General features: G+C 37.0%; 1 protein-coding gene across 1 annotated transcript; it reads left to right on the top strand.

Moving 5' to 3' along the window:
* Window positions 1–14,016: 14,016 nt before the first annotated feature.
* LOC149822599 (transcription factor PIF3-like) lies at window positions 14,017–19,511 on the top strand. The gene is made up of 8 exons (XM_089981158.1): window positions 14,017–14,898; window positions 15,064–16,039; window positions 17,338–17,436; window positions 17,510–17,575; window positions 17,843–17,908; window positions 17,995–18,273; window positions 18,359–18,458; window positions 19,126–19,511. The coding sequence occupies exons 1-8, from the start codon at window positions 14,795–14,797 to the stop codon at window positions 19,128–19,130; spliced, it is 1,695 nt and encodes a 564-aa protein (XP_089837284.1). The 5' UTR covers window positions 14,017–14,794; the 3' UTR covers window positions 19,131–19,511.
* Window positions 19,512–20,477: the final 966 nt, after the last annotated feature.

The following is a 20,477-nucleotide window of genomic DNA, read 5'->3' as shown; positions in this document are numbered from 1 at the left end:
GAGTAGTAACCAATGTCCGCACTTGTGGAGGGGTGACAACCAATTTTCCTATAACAGATGGGTTACATCAAGGATCTGCATTAAGCCCTTTCCTATTTGCTATAATGATGGATGAGCTTATGAGATCAATTCAAGAAAATGTGATGTGGTGTATGTTGTTTGTTGATGATATTGTTTTGATTGATGAGTCTAGAGCTGAGGTTAATGCTAAGTTAGAATTATGGAGACAGACATTGAAAGAAAGAGGTTTTAAGTTGAGTAAGAGTAAGACAAAATATATGGAATGTCAGTTTAGTAAGCAACGAAGTAGTGATGGGAGTGTAGTGAAGCTTGGTGAGCAAGAAATACCGGTGGATGACTATTTCAAATATTTGGGATCTATCATTCAAAAGTATGGAAAAATTGATGGAGATGTAAATCATAGGATAAAGGTTGGGTGGATGAAATGGAAAAGTGCAACTGGAGTGTTGTGCGATCGTAGAATGCCAGTGCGGTTGAATGAAAAGTTTTATAGGACGACAATTAGACTCACTTTACTATATGGTACGGAATGTTGGGCTGCCAAGAGACATCATATTCAAAAAATGAGTGTAGCTGAGATGCGTATGCTTAGATAGATGTGTGGAAATACAATAAAAGATAAGATTCGAAACAAAGAGATACGTAAGAAGGTAGGTGTTGCATCCATTGAAAATAAGATGAGAGAGAATCGTTTACGGTGGTTTGGACATATTCGGCGAAGGCCTAATGATGCTCCAGTTAGAAGGATGGAGAAATGGGAAAATATATTAGTCAAAAAAGAGGTTGGGGTAGGCCTAAGAAGACTTCGATGGAGATGATAGGAAAGGATATGAATGCTTTGAACCTCACCGAGGACATGGCATTGGATAGAAATGATTGGAGGAGAAGGATTCATGTGGAAGACCCAGAATGATTTTTTTTTTTGTTCATATCGCCGACCCCAATTGTTTTGGGATGAAGGCATAGTTGTTGTTGTTGTTGTATTGCTTATAGGGAAGCTTAAAATTGATGCTCATCTCAAGTCCTAGGGTTTTTAGATGGCTGGCAGGCCAGTCATTGCAGATTGTGCGAACGTGGTGAAGAATTCTTTGATCATCTTTTTAGAGAATGTGTCTTCTTAACTATGTTGCACTCAACTTGTTGGGATGATATAACAGGGTTGTTTATGTCCTCGCCCCGATTCGGGATCGGCTGATAGCTAAAAATTTTAGAGGTAAAGGATCCAAAGTGGCTCCTAATTGCTTGGAGGTTAGTGTGACTAGAACGTAACAATAGGACTTTTACATAAATCACTTTGCCTCTGCAGGTCAATATCATAAGCACCCGGGGAGAGCTTAAGGAATGGTGCTGATTGCAATGGCCCTCCTACCGCATGAAAGCTGAACTAGTCTGCATTGGGATGCTCCTTTTCTGATTTATGATCAATGGGTATTTTGGCCTTGTACATCTCTGTTGGCCTTTTGGTGATCACTAGTTACCAGAGCCATGTACTAATTATGCCAATCTTTTATAATGACATTTTTTTTATGATGAGGAACCCTCGCGGAAGCGAGGAAAACCCCGAGTGGGGCCCATGACTACCCTGCCTTACGTTGCCCACCTATAAAATTTATGGACACTCCCTTGCACCAGCTGGGTTTGATCTTGTGCCTTCATCTCAGCACCCTCATAACCTCCCTGCTGGCCATGCCGGCAACCCCCACGGTGGTCTTTTATATATTACGACATATTGATTCTTTTCTTTAAAAAAAAATTATATCTATTGTCAGGAAAACTTCATTCTCCTTGATAATATAGATTATTGTCTTGTGGACTTCTTCTTCAGCTTCCCTCTTTTGTTTTTACTTTTTGCCATTACTTCCACAGCTTAGTTAAACATGCTTGTTTTCAACTAAGAACAAGAACCAAGATTATAATGAAAAAATATTGTAGGCTAAAAAAGTTGTATCATGCTGCAACTTTAGTCCATTCACCATCAAACCTTTTCTCTGTGTACAGGAAGTTTGAACAGTTAATTCTCCCTTCAATATCCAAATCTAAACTATAAGTCTATAACCAACATTACATTTAGTTAACTCTTTGTCACCACTCTCTTGGAGTTCTTCAGTTCTGTCCTGGTCATGGTGCAACTAATGTTGATCCTTTCTTGCAGCAAAGCACCCTTTATCTTAAGTACAACTGATGGTTTTCACAATGTCACAACTCGTTCTTGAGAAAGCATTGTTAAAGAACAATCTGATGATATTTTAAAAGATGTGGCCATTCTCAGTAAAGATATCAGTTTGTGCAAAAGTAATTGAAATGTGTAGTATATATGAATAGAAATAATATGAAGGACCCTGAAAAAAGTGTTTTTATTGCATTAATATTGTGATAAATACTTTCAAAATAGGCAATATTTTAAAAATATTGCATTTTCAGTATGGCATTGGTCTTTGAAAATATCAGTCATAAAATTACGATATCGAATATCGGTGATATTTATGACATGTTTTCAATTGCTTAAAAAAATGTATTTAAGCACCCTTGACTGTCAAGATAAAAGCAAGTAGGTCTTGGACTGGGATGACCTCAAGTTGATGTCAACTCCAACCATTCTGAAAACAGCAGTTCCATTGGCCTTCAAATGTCATGGAACAAAGTCCATGTCAACTAATGTCAAACATTGGGTTTCATTTTATGAACTCTGGAAAGATTGATGTTTATTGCAATCAGCTAGGTGGGACAACTTTTATTTGCACTGCAGCTTAAACTACGTGCTTCCGGACAATGTTGAAACTTGAAAGACTAGACACGTCAAGATATAGCAGCACAGATTGTTAACTTTCAGCAAGTTTTTTTTTTTTTTTAAAGAGGAAAAACCCTGGTTTAGGTTGTGGGCTCGGAAAAGATTGATGCTCTGATGTGTGATGTATACGCAAGCAATTTAAAGTCTCTTGAGCGTCCTTGCCCACCAAGGAGCCTGCTACTTTCACTACAAGAAAAATGCGTATTAGCAACGGACGCTATCCGTCGCTAAATATGTTAGCAACGGATTAGCGATGGATAGTGTCTGTCACATAACCCTAGTCGCTAAACTGCAACAGAATTTATCTGTCACGAATCTGTCGCCAAGTAATGATGAATTAGTGACGGATCATGTCTGTCGCTAATTAGAGACAGATTTGGTTATGCAACAGAATTTAATCCATCACTACTATTTAACGAGGGATACATATCTGTCGCTAATTTTCATCGCCAATTTGACGACGACTATTAGCGACAGCTTAAATTCCGTCGCAAACCAACGACTGCTTCAAATTGACGACGGATATTATCCGTCGCTAATTTTTAATAAAAAAATTACATTTTTTTTATTAAAATATTTTGAAACTCAAGAAAAAATTCTCGTTATACAATTTATATAACCTGCGTATAAACAAATACACATAAAAATATATATATATATATATATAGGTGAAACAAATTTAACACAAGTTCTAAGTTAAGCAAACTTTAACAACCAAATACAGTCATTGTCAAGTTATAATTAGTTACAAGTACGTCAAACAAATTAAACAAACGAATCTAATCCTTGCCAAGATTTTGGGCATCATCATCTTCATTTTCTCAATCTGCCCCTCCCTCCATGCCTCCATCAGCTCCTCTACGTTGATCATCTCCAGCATCCTACAAGAGATGTTAGTATTTATAAATAAAATATAATGAAATAAATTATATGCAATACACCTAATCTGCTGCAACAAAGTAAATGGCCGAATGACACATAGACTAGCAATAAACTGAAGGACATTAACAGAATTCAGATATGTGTTCTAAGACTTGGGAAAAAAATTATAGTAATTCAATCATGCAGATATGTGTTCTAAGGTTGTCAAAGAATGTCACAGTGACTCACGCATGCATATATGGTTTATAAAGCTGCCAAATAAATGTGTTATGTATCACAATAATGCATATATATGTTACAAGGCAATCAAAAAACTTCCATAGTGATGAAATCATGCTTATATGTGTTCTAATGTTGTCAAAAAACTTTCATAGTGATTCAATCATGCTCATATGTGTTCTAAGGCAGTTAAAAAACTTTCATATTGATTCAATCATGCATATATGTGTTCTAAGAAAAATTTTATAGTAATTCAATCATGCATATGTGTGTTCTAAGGCAGTAAAATAATTTCATAGTGATGAAAGCATGCTTGTATGTGTTCTAAGGTTGTCAAAAAACTTTCATAGTGATTCAATCATGCATATATGTGTTCTAAGGTTATCAAAAAACTTTTATATTGATTCAATCATGCATATATGTGTTCTAAGATTGTCAAAAAACTTTCATATTGATTCAATCATGCATATATGTGTTATAAGGCAGTCAAAAAACTTTCATATATGCTAATATCATGCTCATATGTGTTATAAGGCAGTCAAAAAACTTTCATAGTGATTCAATCATGCTCATATGTGTTCTAAGGCAGCCAAAAAACTTTATATGTGATTCAATCATGCGTATCATGTTCTAAGGTAGTCAAAAAGTATTATAGTGATTCAATCATGCTCATATGTGTTTTAAGGCAATCAAAAAACTTTATATGTGATTCAATCATGTGTATCATGTTCTAAGGCAGTCAAAAAAATTTATAGTGATTCAATCATGCATATATGTGTTATAAGGCATTAAAAACCTTTTATATATGCTAATACCAGGCTCATATATGTTTTAAGGTTGTCATAGTGATGAAAGCATGCTTGTATGTGTTCTAAGGTTGTCGAAAAACTTTTATAGTGATTAAATCATTCATATATGTGTTATAAGGCACTAAGAAAATTTTATAGTACTGAAATCATGCATACATGTGTTGTAAGGTTATAAAAAAACTTTCATAGTGATTCAATCATGCAACAAATGACATGAAACAAATGACATGAATCTTTATGCCTAACGGGCACCGGAGCTCATGTTGAATGCAGACGTAGTTTTCCTATCCTGAAAAAAGTTGCATAACTCATTACGGACAATGTTGGGAATGACTTCATTTAAAAAGTACTACATTTTATCCTCAAGACGCTGACAGACACCATCCCAAGACATAACAGGGTCAATCAGACGTTGGGAGTTGATGTTGGTGGGAGAACTCTCAAAGTCGTGGCTGCAGGAGGCAACGACTGGTGTGGTGTTCATGTTACCCCCAAACCCGAACACACGACCCTTTTTGGGTTCACCAGTTGCAGTCACCCATGCTGCAGGATCAAAAGGCAGATACTGAGTGGAGTCATCGTCATATCGTTGTACCATTTGCAGCTCGTATGACTCCTACACAGTAATGATTAGAATATGAATTAATAATTAAGAATTACAATGTTTATGATAATGTAATTCATAGTAACTTGTATATTACAACATTTATTAATACAATAAATACATACATCAACATTATTTTTAATTCATCAATCAATGACCTTAAATATACATCAAGATTTTGGCCCTGAGAAGTCGGACTAAGGATCAATAGAGACAAGAACAGATTTTGATGCTTCATACACAAACTTTGAAGAAGGTTGTATAGGGTGACAAATACCGGACAACATGAGTATGAGGTTGATCTACCCCCAAATGGATTAAATTCATTTGTACATAAACCTAGCCTAACATTTCTCACTTCCATTGAGAAGTTCTTATGAGTATGATCAAAGTGCATCCAAGCTTCCGCGTCAACAGGATGTGTGATTTTGTCTTCATTATGTCGAACTTTATTTGCATGCCATATCATTTGTTTAGCTGGCCTCAAAGACATATACAGTCGTTGCAATCTAGGGGTTAGAGGGAAGTAGCAGGGTGACTTATATGACATTTTTTTTTACCTTGTGCTATCATTTCCCTTTGTCTTTGGCTTGAACTGAGGATGTCCACATGATGGATATGATCTTCTATTTTCTTGATATTTGAAATACAACATGCAGTGATTTGGACAAGCATCTAACTTTTGATACCCCATACCTAAAGCATTGACCATAACCTTCGCATGATAGAGATTTTGTAGTAATTTCTCATCTTTGGGCAACATACTCTTCACAATAGAGCACAGACGGTCAAAACATGATTGATTCAAATTATACTCTGACTTTAAATTCAGTAGTTGAAGAACTGCAAACAAGATAGTGTGACTCTTGCAACCATTCCATAGTGGCTCATCAGCATCTCTAAGTAAGTCATAAAATCTACTAGCTGCATCATTTGTTGCTTCTTCCTCTACCCCAGTTGGTGCATCACTATGTCCCATAGTAGAACCCAATTCTGGTCCTGCGACATCAAATATCAAATCCACATATGGATTATCGTGCACCACATCCACCCATGCGTCAAAATTATTCTAAAATTCTTCACCATGAAGCATCCAATTCTGATAACCACTAACAAAACCCTTCATTTATAGGTGATATCTAACGCCATGAGGTTCTACAAATCGATTGTTCTTACATATCGTGCAGGGGCATCTGATCCGACCGGTGGGATCCACTGTACTGACACTTGTCATTGTGAATTCAATAAAACTATCAACACCATCCATATATTCATGCGACACCTCATTATCAACTATCCTACGGTACATTCATTCACAGTTTGCAGTCATTTTGTCCTATAATGTTATAGATATTATCATCATCAGTTAAAAGAGAATCTTAATAATGCTATAATGAAAAAAATATCTAATTTATCTATTAATTCTTGTTTGGTGATTGTTTGTGAGCAAATTTTTGTTTCAATTAATGCATAATTTTTTTTGTGTAACACCATCACATCATATTTGTACACATCAAGAGGATATTTAGAAATATGAAATCATATTTCATAAAATGATACATTCATTTGAAGTATGTTTTCATAATACAATTTCACATGGATGACATAATCAAATGGAAAATAACTTCATGCAAGAATGGATACAGACACATCAAACATTGCAATACATTCAAATCATTCATATCAAAATAATGTCAAACATGTACCTGCAGCAAACACACTCCAATATCCTGCTAACTACTACCATGACTAGCATGGAATCCGTACTTCAAAAATAAGAACACTTCTATTCTCATACATTAAAATCATGCTTAGCATGATCTCCAAACTTCATCAAAGCAGTCCTAGATATCCATAATTAAGTGAGTGTGTGAACAGAAAAGTGTTGCATCCAATAAATTAAATAACATGTAATGCACTTGCATCACTTACTCACCACGGGTATTTACCCGATTTGAATTGCTTTTGCCTTTACATTTTTTTCTTATTTCTTTTTGCATTGCATTTTTAGTCACATGTGATGCTTAGTACTAAGCATCGCACAATTAACTCAACAACGTACCTGCGAAGCACAAATATACAAAACAATACAGGGAGAAAGCTTGACTCCTACCTGACGAAAAAAGAAATAGAGAGGGGTCGGAGTCCCTCCCTCGCATCCCATAAGATAAGGAGGGGGCTCGACCCCTCCCTAACAAAAAAAAAGGAAGAGGGCTCAGCTCCTCCCTCTCATCCCGTAAGACAAGGAGACAGGGAGGTGGCTCGGCCCCTCCCTGACGAAAAAAAAAATAGGGGAGGGGGCCGAGCCCCTCCCTCGCATCCCGTAAGACAAAGAGGGAGCTCAGCCCCTCTCTGGCGAAAAAAAAAACAGAGAGACGACTTGGCCTCTCCCTGGCAAAAAAAAAAGGGAGGAGGCCGAGCCCCTCACGGGCATCCTGTAAGACAGGGAGGGGGATCGACCCCTCCCTGGCAAAAAAAAAAAGGGAAGGGGGCTGAGCCCCTCTCAGGCATCCCGTAAGATAGGGAGGGGTCTCGGCCCCTCCCTGGCAAAAAAAGCATAGGGAGGGGGCCGAGTCACTCCCTCGCATCTCATAATATAGGGAGACAGGGAGGCTCGGCCCCTCCTTGGCGAAAAAGAAAATGGTCGGCGAAAAAAGGAAAGAGACAGGGGAGTCTGGGGGTTACTTAAGTCGAAGGGGGAAGTCGGCGGGCGACTGACGTCAGGCGACTGGCAACAGACGTCGCACGAAGGGCGTCGAGCGACGGCGGGCGACAGATGGCGGGTGATGGGTCGGGGGGCGACGGGCGGTGGGCATGGGGGCGACGGGTGGCGGAGATGAAACGCGGATAGCGACGGGCGGCGGAGACAAAATAGAAAAGAGAAAGAAAGGGGTTCAAATTAGGGATTTACGGGAAAATTCGCGATATACGAATTCTGTCGCTAGGTCATCACTATTTGGTGACGGCATAGCGACGAAAAAGTTTTATCGCTAAGTTGTGACGGATATTGAGACGGAATAAATTCCATTGCTAATTCATCACTAATTAGCGACGGATTACGGACAGAATGATTTCCGTTGCAAATTCCATAAATAAGCAAAATTTTAACGACTAATATCTTTCTCTCGCTAATCCATCACAAATTTACGATGAATATTTTTCGTCACAAAATTCTATCGCTAATTAGCATTTTTTCTTGTAGTGTTTCTTCTTAATGCAAAGGATTCACACCCCCTACTATTGAACTCTTGACGTCCTTCAACTTGTTAAATAAATGATAGGAGTTAAGATTTTTGGTTGGCCAACAGATTTGTTTGAACTCAAGCCTAGCTAAGATAGCCTTTTCAAAGCAGCAGCTTGACCTATGAGGTTGAGACCTTTTCTTTTGTATTTATGACTTTGAGACTTGTAGCTCTACTTAGCCAGCCTAAAGGTCATGGGTAGCTCTACACTTTTATCCACAACTCAATTAGGTTTTTTGTCAACCATCTCTCTCTCTCTCTCTCTCTCTCTCTCTCTCTCTCTCTCTCTCTTTGGGGACCACTAGGTTAAAAAGAGCTTTTTATTTGGCAAAAAAAGATGTAAAAAGGAACTAACTAAATGTGTCTCATAAAATCACCTTTTTCCAGGTTTCCACCACTTTGACTGTTCTATCACGAATTACCAAGCTGCTCTCTCAGTTTGGCCTTATCATCGTCATCATAATGGTGGTTGTTTTTGTTGTTATTGTTATGAACAGAATATGAGCATCTCATACATGAATTAGGGTAACCAGTGTGCTTGTATTTGTCACTGTAGATGCCTTGCCAAAACATCCAACGTAATGAATGCCCAAGTGATAGGGCCCTCATCTACACTGAGATTTTGGTTATGTCCACTGAGGGTTTCATTTCAGACAACTAAAAAATGTAATGTGAATCCCCACAGCCACCAATAACCATTAGTAAATGGTAATATATCGCCGTTCACATGTTCTGGCCCTGTTTGGATCTTTGACCCAGATCATACCCCATGATATTCATATTCCAAATTTACAAAGTTCACATTCAACTATAATACCAATCAAATCAAATCCATAAGCTGCCTATAAGCCATACTCCGTTTGATCCAATGGAGTCCCCAACCAAACTTCAAATCTGGGTTCCAGCACATTATTAATTAGATTCAATGAATTAATTACACACCTCAACCAAATCCAACCCATGTGATTAATTATAAGCGATGTTCCATGTGATGCAGTGACTGGTTGGATCACTTTGCAAAGCTTAATAAGAGCCCTACCATATTAGTTGGTCAACTAAGGTTGATTTCAATCATCGTTACCTGTATCGTGAAAGGAAATTTCTCAGCGAGGGTATTTTTTGATAGTTGATAAATCTCAAGAATATCTCAGGAGTTTAAAAAATTGAAAAAAATATAAATAACAAAAAAAATAAGAAAATAATAAGTTTTGCATTATTTTTCTTTCAAAAATATAAAAAACATGTTTTAAAGGTTTTAAAATAAAAAATAAGAAATGTAAACTTAAAATAAATAAATAAAGTTTTTTCCCAAAAATATCACGATACTATCACAATGCTTTGTCTTCTGACGATATTACCTTTAATATCGGCTACCTTAAAATATCGGTATTTGTCGCAATATTTTCAAAATATCACCCATATTGGTGACAGTGATTTCAATCCTGTCGGCCATTGCTACTGAAAATTATTGAAAGACTCAGTTTTGTAGCTTTTGTGCCTGTCGGTTTTCATTCTCTCCTGGATGAATCTTGGAAATACAATGCCTCCCCTGTTCCCCATCTCATTCCCAAACTCATAAAAGGACAAAAAATGGCAATCACAAAATGCTTTAAAATTGTCAAACCCAGCTCGGCCGAGCCGGGTGGGCTCAAACCCCAGCCAGGTTGAGGGAGATAAGTGTTAAAAAAAATGAATTTTTGAAAAAATGGGGAAGACGGATCCCCCAAATGAGGATCTGTCTCCCCCCACTCGTCGCAGGAGGGGGCGAGGATAAACCTTGTTGCCCATGATTGTCGGGTGGGGTAAGGTTTATCCTCACCCACTATGAGGACGCTTTAGGTTGAGGGTGTTGAGAACGAGAAAGAGGTTGAGGGTGTTGAGAACAAGAGAGGAAGGAAATCCGCTGGAGCACCGTCGACGAGAGGAGCTGCCACCACAAGTAACAACTCCCCCCTTCCTTTTTCTTTTCTATTTAATGAGAGAGGATGGCAGCCATGGCAAACGGCGTGCCAATTTGAGAAGGCCAACAACCATGGCTCTCGGCATATATACAAGGAGAAGGTCGGCAACCACTGGCTTTCGGCATCATTACAGAGAGAGAGAGAGAGAGAGAGCTGACAACAAGAGGTTGCCGACGACCTCTATCGAGAGGAGAAGAGGTCGGAGCTGCACCCTCTGCCTTGACCGTTGTCCCAGGTAAGCCTGGAGACTAACTTGATCTGGGTGCAGCCCAGACTGGGTTGGGTCGATTCGAGATTTGATGAGTTGGTCTAGTTGAGACCCAAACTAAACCAACTCAAAAAAAAAAATTGACCCGGTCTGGCTGTGAACCCAGACTGGGTCAGGTCTGATTGAGAACCGACTTACTCCGAGTCCAGCCAGAGCAAGTTTGGTCAGAGGGTATAAAAAAAAAGAGAGACCAACACGGGTTGGGTTGGACCCTGCCTCAGTTTTCTTGTAATGGGTCTAGATTGAACTAGACCAGATTGGGTTTGGATCTAGTTTGATCCAGTTGGTTTAGACTGATACAAGTTGTACCTGACCCAGATTGAATTAGGTCTACATCCAACTTATGACTTGACAAATCAATTCTAGATCTAGATCAAAATTGAACTGAATCTAATCTAGTATGTTCTTGACTAGGTTGAGCAAACCTAGTGTTCTAAACTCAGATCAAGCGTAGTCTGACATGGGCTAATTCAGGTTAGATTGCAATGAGTTAAAATGATCAAATTGCTCTTGTATGTGTAACCCAATATCACATTAGTAAAATGAGCATAACTTTGCACCCCAAACTCAAAATTTAGTGAGGTTTAGTGAGTTAGATTTGTATCACTAATAGAAATCAACATGTTTTATAGTTTTGACCAACTCAAGAATTCTCAAGTGTGCAAACCAAGGGCACAAAAATCAAGGTCTGACAGACCATCTCAAGAGGAGTATTTTAATAATTTTGATAAAGTATAAAGAATATTATGTTTATTAATATGAACATACTTTTGTAATGATCAGATTCTACTTTTATAGCTATGAGAGACTTGACTGCATACTAGAGTGTACCGTTTGTATTCAAGGTAAGGACAATTATAAGCATTTTAGTTAATAATACATTATATATTGATGTATTTGCAAATTAAACTACATGAAATCATATTTACTTGAGATCACAGTTGTATTCTATTAATTTTGCAACTGCATATTGGAAATACACTTTTCTTGTGATTATAGAATGAATGCATGTGAACTAGTCATGATGCCATGAATGATTTCATGTATTTGTGATTCTTCAGCATAAATTGCATGTATTGACTTGTTGTATTTTAGATAAAATGCACACTTGAGAATGTGAAAGACTTAGAAATACATGTATGATAACAAAGTCTTCGAGATGAGATATTGAGTCACGTACTAGTTACAGGTGTGTTACTGTGACTTTAAAGTACCTTATCATACTAAAACCCCATAAATTATCGAAGGATGATGGGTGAAAATAACTACTTGATGGTTGTTAGCATGAGAGCCGCCATAGTCGGGGCCCTAAAGATTTATTTATGTAGAAAGACTACATCTCTGCATACTTAGAAAATTGGTGAATATCAGAACCCTAGGTTTGTCCCTTGAGAATGCTTGATTGAGAATGCCCCTTGAGAACACTTGTCGAAAGACCGTGAATATGAACTCGATAGAGAGTTCATGTTAATGCATGAGATACATATTATATGTCTTAGGGGGTTATGTTTTCACCAAGAGATTTGGGACTCTAGAGTAAAATTAAGATGTAGCATGAGCCATGAACCTTGAAGCAGGTATAGCTCTACTTACTGACTTGTCGGTTCGCTACCGAGAGTCCTACACTGCAGTAGACATAAACAAAAAGAGTGGTTTATAGTCTTGCCAATACCGTAAAATTGAGGTATTATACACGGGTTGCTATGCGCATAATAGGCTATTACCGATATAATAAAAGTAGATAGTAGTTAATATTGAGAAATGCTAACTAGTGGGAATTGAGTAAGAAATTGGAGGAATTTAAAAGACACAAACATGTGTGTTGTGTGATTCAAAACTAAAATAAGACTAGGGTCTTAGAGCCTATTACACTTGTAAATCTGAATTTAATTTTCTTGTAATATATTTCTTACTGAGTTGTTGACTCACTTCCTTTAATTATTTCAACTATAGGTTTGAGGTGACTTTGTGAAACTGGACTTGGTGTTAGAATGTTGTCAGCCTTTTTCATAACGTAGGTGGATTTGTCTTTCATTAGAGCATTTTTTTTTATTGAACTTGAGAGGCTATGACTCATTTGGATGATGTAGCCTTTGTGGCTTATGCAAGATTTATTTATTTGATATTAATTGATGATTTAAAAAAAAAATTGTTATCATGTTTATGTGCTCTACTTTGCTATTTTTATCTGAAAAGTAATACCCATGAACACAAACTCCAAAGGTCCCGAATTGAGGTGTTACAAAAATAAAATAAAATCATTAATTTAATAGATTGTGCATCCCACCTCCTTTAGGTCCGCCCGTGGGTCACTTATGCTTTAGCAATGAGACCACAATACAAAAAATGAATTATCATAGATTGCGAAAGGCAATCAAAGATTCAAAACTATAAACTCAAAAACTCAATCTACTTTGACTAGTTTGACTTCTCAAATTGCTGTTAGTTTCACTGTACGTTAATATTAGTAATTTTTTGTACAAACCTTTTTTTTTTAGTTTAGTACAGAGAAACTGCCGCTATGGTTTGGACGTCTTGTTACTAACTAAGAGATCACATGTTTACTGTGAACTTGAGTCAGTCTTTTGCAGTATTAAACTCTACGAGTACTCCCCACGCTCACCGAAGATAGTTTTCATTTGGTTTAGGCCCTGCAGCAAAAGGACACGCACCTCAATTATGGAAGTCACAACCTCCTTTAACTTGAAACCCTTAAGCTGACCCACCTAACCCGGTATGAGTATTTGTGGGCTTGGTGCAAAACTTGAATCATGCTCCGAAAACTAGAAGTAATTTAACAAATTCATTTATCCGAGTCAAATTTTCTCTGTTTTTTCTGCTTTTTGATATATAGGATACTTTTCAGTCCTTAAATAGAATTTCCACTTTTTTATGTTATCCTCCATCCACATTAATTGAGAATATAAATTTCAGTGGATGTGGGTCATTCTTTAACCATGGTTAACAAACTCTTGTTAAATGGGGTAAAAGTCTACAGCGTGTCATGTTCCTTCTCTGTTCTCTTAAAAGAGTTTGTGCGTGTCATGGTCCTTCTCTGTTCTCTTAAACGAGTTTGTGGCCGTGCGGGTTCAGTAGCAAACCATGATTGATGTACTCTATAGAAAATTTCCATGAGACCGAACAGTGAAGGAGAACGTCACTGAACCAGGTGGGTACCTCTCATTCTATTTAATTGGAGCTTACTGTATTTCACAAATTTTTATGGTGTCAGGAGAACTATGCATTGATAGTGCTTGTCCTTAAGATTGATTCATGGCTTTTTTCTTCTTCTTCTTTGTTTACATGAAGTTGGTTGTGGGTGTTTTACTGTTTGGCATAGTATGTTGCAGAGAATGGATGAGTTTGTTAATTTGTTTTTGTTTTTGCTGTTCTAGGTTGTGGCAAAATGTTGAGTCTTCAATTGTTAGTTCATCAGAGCTTTGCTTCCTTTCCTTCTTTTTTTGTAGGTCTGATGTTTCATCATCTTCGGTTCTGAATTTTGTATTGCTTAATGCTTTTTCTGTGGGGAATGTGTAATTATTTATTTTTGTGGAATTTGGTGAGATGTGCTGTTAATTGAGCAACCATAGCGGGTTGATTTCGGCAGAGACATTTCTACGAGTTTCTCTCTGATATATGGTCTTTTTCTGTTACTAAAAATGGGTTTCTAGAATTAAGTTTATCCTTTATTTCTTTATTTCCGTTTGGTTCTTTCATTGGATAATTTCTGGATTTTCTTGTTCCATTTGACATTTTGTTGGTGGTCAGAGGGCTGGTTGCAGCTCTTCTCTTTTCATTTTCTTTTCTTCTTCAAGATGAAATTTAATTGTCTATGATATTGCTTCTTTTGTAATTTTTTTTTGGTGGCTTCTCGTTTGATTACCTGTCCCTGTTTTAATAACTCTTCTGTTGTTTAGGATTTTGAAATTCAGTTAGTGTACTTAAAAAGCAAAGTACTTGCACAGTCTCATCTGAGTGAGAAAGGATCTGTTCTGAAGCGATGAATAGATGCGTTCCGGACTGGTTTATGGAGGAGACAACAAACTCTTTTCTTCAACCCTCAAAGATTGAACGAGTTTCTGGGCATCAAAATAAAAGCTTGGGGTAAGAACCAACTCGATGTTGCTCCCTTTCTTTTCCTTGTTCTGTCTTCGATGTTTAGCTTCTTTTGCAGCTTTCCTTTTATCCAGTTTTACCTTTCAAATTTAGGATACATCTTAACAAGTTCTGTTCGCATATTCATGGTTGTGTCTTTACTTTGCCTGATAGACAAGAAGACCATGAGCTTGTGGAATTGCTGTGGCAAAATGGTCAAGTTCTTTTGCAAGCCCAAAATCACAAGAAACAATCGGATGGTTGTAACGGATCAAAGCCTAATATGAGATTTGAGCAACCAGCTAAGAATGACTGCATGACTCTGGAGAAGAACGAAATTGGATGGACCCATCAATCTTTGGCTCAAGGGGATGAAGCTGCACCATGGCTGCATTACCCTCTTGATGATCCATTTGAAGAACTGTGCTCAAATATTTTTGATGAAATACCGACCACAGATGTCGTTGATGTTGACAGACCAAGCAAGGAGCTCCCAGAACGGGAGAAGGCAGTAAAACAATGCGTTTCTGATGCTTTAACCAAGGGTCAAGAGTGCAAAGCTGGTAACCTGTCCAAGAACAACATAGGCAGATCAAGGTTTGTTTGTCAACCATCATCCTCGTCAGGTTTTGTGGGTGAGTCAGTTGGAAACCAAGCTGCACCTCTGATTCTGCCCCGTAAAGGGCAAGTCACTGCCGGCTCAAAGCCATCAACATTGCATCAGGATGCTGCCAAGGTGGTGAACTTCTCACATTTTTCTCGGCCCGCAATGACTTCTATGGCTAACATGAACCCAATTGGTGAAACACTCGGAGATAAGTCAAAGATTCCAGTCAGAAAATCTCTAGGTGAACCATCATCTACTGCAATTGGGCCAAATAGTTATGAAATACATCAGAATCAGATGCAGTTCAATCCATCCTTGGTCTCTAATAAATCCAGTAATAATGCTTTACCTGTGGAAAGTGGTCCTTCACAAGGGATATTAAGCACAGGTGAGAAAGGACAAGGTGTTGGTGACGTGCTAGAACAAGCTTCATGTTCTGGTGCATCTGGCAGCACCGCTGAGAAGTTTGGGAAGCAAACTGCTAGCAAGAATAGTCAGAAAAGAAAGAGCAGAGATGTTGAAGAATCTGATTGCCAAAGCAAGGTCAGTGACTGGATTTCCATGCAAGTTAGTCCAACAAATATTCACTATGACTGTGTCCTGGTAGGGAGTCTGCCTGACCCCAGCTTGATTATCTGAAACACACACACACACACATACTGATTTCTTGTAGTTGTAGTTTGCTTTATTTTCCATGTATAGGTTTGCACTCAGCAGTCTTTTTCTTATTGTGCATGGTGATTCATTCTTTTTTTAACAAAAACTATGAAAATGGACTTGACTTTCTCTTTTAAATACCCTTAATCAGTAAATTATTTTTTCCCTGATTCAAGTAATGCTGATTCTGTGAAAGGAAGAAAAGCTAGGATATCTATGCAGCCTCATAGAGACTTGTTCATGAGTAATGATATGAAAATTCTAGTTATAGTTTAGCATGTTATTCGTACCTTTATCAATGCCCTACTAACCCATCTTCTTAGTGAAAAGGAACATAAAGTTCATTAGAAGACACAGCTTAGTGCCTTATTTTCCATTTGTGACTTTTATATGGAGCAATTTTTCTAAAAGAATGGAAAATGCTTCAAATCTAGGCCAATAGGAAATTTTCTTGGATGTTGATATGCAACATCTTAATGCAGCAGTTGACTTGATTTTGCATTTCGTTTGCCAAATTTCATTTCACTCTGTCATTTTCTTGGATTACCACTTTATTTTGTTAAACTATTGTATTTTTGTCTTTTTTCTACATATATAGTTTTTTCTTTCCCCTATTTTTTTGCTTTTTTGTTTTATTAATACTTATTGTGTTTTACTTTGAAGATTCTCCTTTGCCCTCTTCCTTTTATTTCTGTTTAGAAACAGATATAAGAAAAGTGCTATAACATTATTGGTTGTTAAGTGCTGGATAAATTGCTTTGTCACTATGCTGGCACTTGGAATGTTACTACATGCTAAAGGAAAAGGTGATTTTCTATTGTACTAAATCTAGATGGTTCAAAATTTGGAAATTTTTTAGAGAAATTGACCTTTTGCTCTGGTTCAGTTGGATTTCATGATTTCAATTATGCATTTTCAACATGTCTTAAGTCAGTTGACATCTTCACCATATATTTAATTGGTTCCGATTTATTCAAGCTTCTCTAGTTATCCAAATCGGTATCGTTATTGTTTAAACTGAGAAGTCTTTGGATGAAGAATCAAGGCTACCTTTCCTCAATCCTTCTTCTTAAAAGAAAATTTTGTAGGGAAGTTGAAAATAAGTGTTTGTCTGCAACTATTGGTTTACGTGGATGGATTTTCATTCCTGGAATCAAATGATCAGTTATGGAACAACCATGCAGGGTGTTGAATATAAATCTGTTGAAGCTAAAAAGCCAGCTCCAAAATCTGTATCATCTCACAGAAGCCGAGCTGCTGAGGTCCATAATCTTTCAGAAAGGGTAAGCAGTAGTAATGCTATCTCAATCTTGCAATTAAAATATCTTAACTACCTTATGTTTTTGTCCAACACAGAAACGTAGGGATCGGATCAATGAGAAGATGAAAGCACTGCAAGAGCTTATACCTCATTGTAACAAGGTGAACTTTCTTTTTGTCTTTACCTTTTTCCAGCTAATGGAATTTTCTGGATACTCCATATGATTGAAGCTATCTATATTCTTTTGGTAGTTGTGGACTTCTAATATTGGAGCACAATAATGTGATTGATACCTCTAATTCTAATGATTATCTAAAGAACATTATTCTGTACCCTTTTTCTTTTAATGCATATCCCTGACTAAAATTTGCAACCATTTTTTTGGATTGTTAATTCTCAAGACTGTTTTGTCAATTCTTGTTATTCAGTCTGACAAGGTTTCGATGTTGGATGAGGCGATCGAGTACTTGAAATCTCTTCAATTGCAAGTGCAGGCATGTGATTATATATCCAATTCCTGTTTCATAATTTCTTTTCCTCACGTTGGATTAGTGTTTCAACTGTTTTCTCAGTTTTGCAGATAATGTGGATGGGTGGGGGAATGACACCACTTATGTTTCCTGGTTTCCAACCTCATTTATCACCATTTCCTATGGCTCATGCACCTCTACCAACATTACATGGTTCCATGCAATTGCCTGAGGTTCCATTGGTGGACCAATCTAGAAACACTCTCCCTGGTTCAAATCAATTTCCACAGTGTTCTTCATCTGTAAATCCTATGCAAGTTCATGATATGAATTTCCAAGAATATTATGCACACCAGATTAGCCTTCAACAGACGCATATAGCATCACAGGTTGGTTGATGTGATCTTCTGTTCAATATTATTGAATAGCACAAAGCCAACACTTTAACTCATTGTGTTTTTGTATGACCAAAAGATGATGCAGCAGAGTCAGAGAATCCTTGAAACTCCTGGTGGCAGCAGTGTCATTCGTGATGTAGGAGTCCGATGTGAAAATACCCAATTTTGTAAATCAGGTAATATTGATATTCATTACTCGCTATGTCACATGGGTGTGGGTGCAGCAAATATATATATATATATATATATATATATATATATATATATATATATATATATATATATATATATATATATATATATATATATATATATATATATATATAAAGTCCAAAAGTTGGACATAAATGACCCTGGGTGTGTTGACCGCACCGGGTGCCGCACACGCACCCGCATCACGTCGCGTCGACGCGGGTGCATCACCCAGTTGGCCGAGACCCTGTGACATAGATTACTCGTGATTGATTGGAAAAAGGGTGCAAGAATTCTTGGATGGCATGAAGTACATGTGATCCACTCTATCTTTTCTGAACCAGAATGACTGTATTTTGCATCACTCCATGGGTTTCATCACAAACAGTTACAATATAGTAAAAATTAAAATTTAATGTACAAATTTATCTAAGACCCTGTCATTACATGTTAAAACTTGGATAGCTCTTAATTAATAATGGTGATTATGATGCATCGCGTGAATGATTGCATTCTAATCTCTCCATTTTTAACCAGAATCAATCTTTGAGACGGATCATACTGATACAATGTTGTGTATTTTATGCTGTCAGAGAATTGTTTTAGTATGACAATGGTATGTTCTAGCTGTCACAATCTCTCATTTAACAGATTGAACAATTGCTCGACGAAAATTGTGTCCCTCTTGGATATTTTTGTTGTATCTTCTTGTGCAACAAAGGTGTCAGATCCACTGGAGAACCTGGAGTACAGAGCAGCTCATGACCACTGGCAGCTCAGCTAAAGAAATAGTCTATACTGACGTGATCGAGCTGTTTATTTGTACACATCAGCCGAGAGCATCCAATGAATTATTTTAAGTAGAATTTGAGCTGTTATTGTGATTGTATTTATCGTACTCTTGACATATCTTATGTTGTATTGGATGTTGAGCCAGTTATGGTTTAGAAGCAACCTACTGGGCTTGTTGAGCCAAGGGAATTGTTACTGACCATGGCTGGTTCATAAGATAATAAATTGATGATTTTTTTTTCCTTCACCTCTCTCTGCTGTTCTGTTCTGCACATGTCTAATTCACTGTATAATTCTCGAAGTAACAAGCGTTATTTCAGCACTTCAGAAATGTATAAAAGATTGTGTGATAAAATGTTTTGCCTTTCCATTGTTTGTGTGGAAAAACTTATGTTCTGACGTTATGCACAGGTTAGTCCAAAGTGTTAGTAGTTCATGCTGTTCAAATTTTCACCTTTACGCTGTGAATATTCCTATGCAGTTGTCCTAATTTAGGATCTCATATGAGTTAATATTAAGTGGAAAATTACTAAATCTCGGGTTATACTTGGGGATTCTTGGGCAGTGGAATCATATGGTTTGGCTGTGATTTGATACAAAATACATTGCTGAGAGATAGAGGGTTTGCCCAAGGTTGCCAGACTAGGAAGCAGAAGCAAAAACTATAGAAAGGAGGCATTTTAAAATGTATAGGAAGCCAAGAATAAAAAAACAATATAAGAATTGAATGAGAATCAAAATGGAACACAAATAAAAACTAAAATAAAAGTGATTATTCTTAAATTTCATGATTTTTTAGTGTAAAAATTAATTTTTTAACAAAATCTAAAAATGATAAACCGTCAATTTAAAGAAAGCTCATGGAAGTGAGTGAGAAGCATGAGAGGAAACACATAAAAACATGGAAAGTAGAGTGAAAAAACCATGGTTGGCTTTCTTGGAACTCGGTATAGGATTGCTCATTTGCAATTCGATGACTTGGACGAGTCAACTTTTTTTTAATTTATTAAAAAGATATAACAAAATTATATATTATGTTTTTGTGATTTATTAAAAACAAAATATAACATATAACAAAATCATAATTTATTAAATGTTTTTATATTATATTTATTAAAAATATAACAAAATCATACTCGTTGAACCCTCTCTTCCTCCTGTGAGGTCCTCCCCTGTGCCTGCTGAATCTCCCTCCATATGGGTTGCCTCTA

Source organism: Nuphar pumila, chromosome 11 (genome assembly GCF_984573655.1).
Source record: "Nuphar pumila chromosome 11, dmNupPumi1.hap1.1, whole genome shotgun sequence".
Lineage (NCBI taxonomy): Eukaryota > Viridiplantae > Streptophyta > Magnoliopsida > Nymphaeales > Nymphaeaceae > Nuphar > Nuphar pumila.
Note: the sequence above shows the minus strand (reverse complement) of the source record. Positions and strands in the feature narration are given on the sequence as shown.

Bases quoted from the DNA above. Each gene is read 5' to 3' on its own strand.
- LOC149822599 (XM_089981158.1), top strand. From the start codon at position 14,795: ATGAATAGATGCGTTCCGGACTGGTTTATGGAGGAGACAACAAACTCT. The intron at 17,437-17,509 runs GTAAGCAGTAGT...TGTCCAACACAG, and splicing joins TCCATAATCTTTCAGAAAGG to AAACGTAGGGATCGGATCAA. The intron at 18,274-18,358 runs GTTGGTTGATGT...TATGACCAAAAG, and splicing joins AGACGCATATAGCATCACAG to ATGATGCAGCAGAGTCAGAG.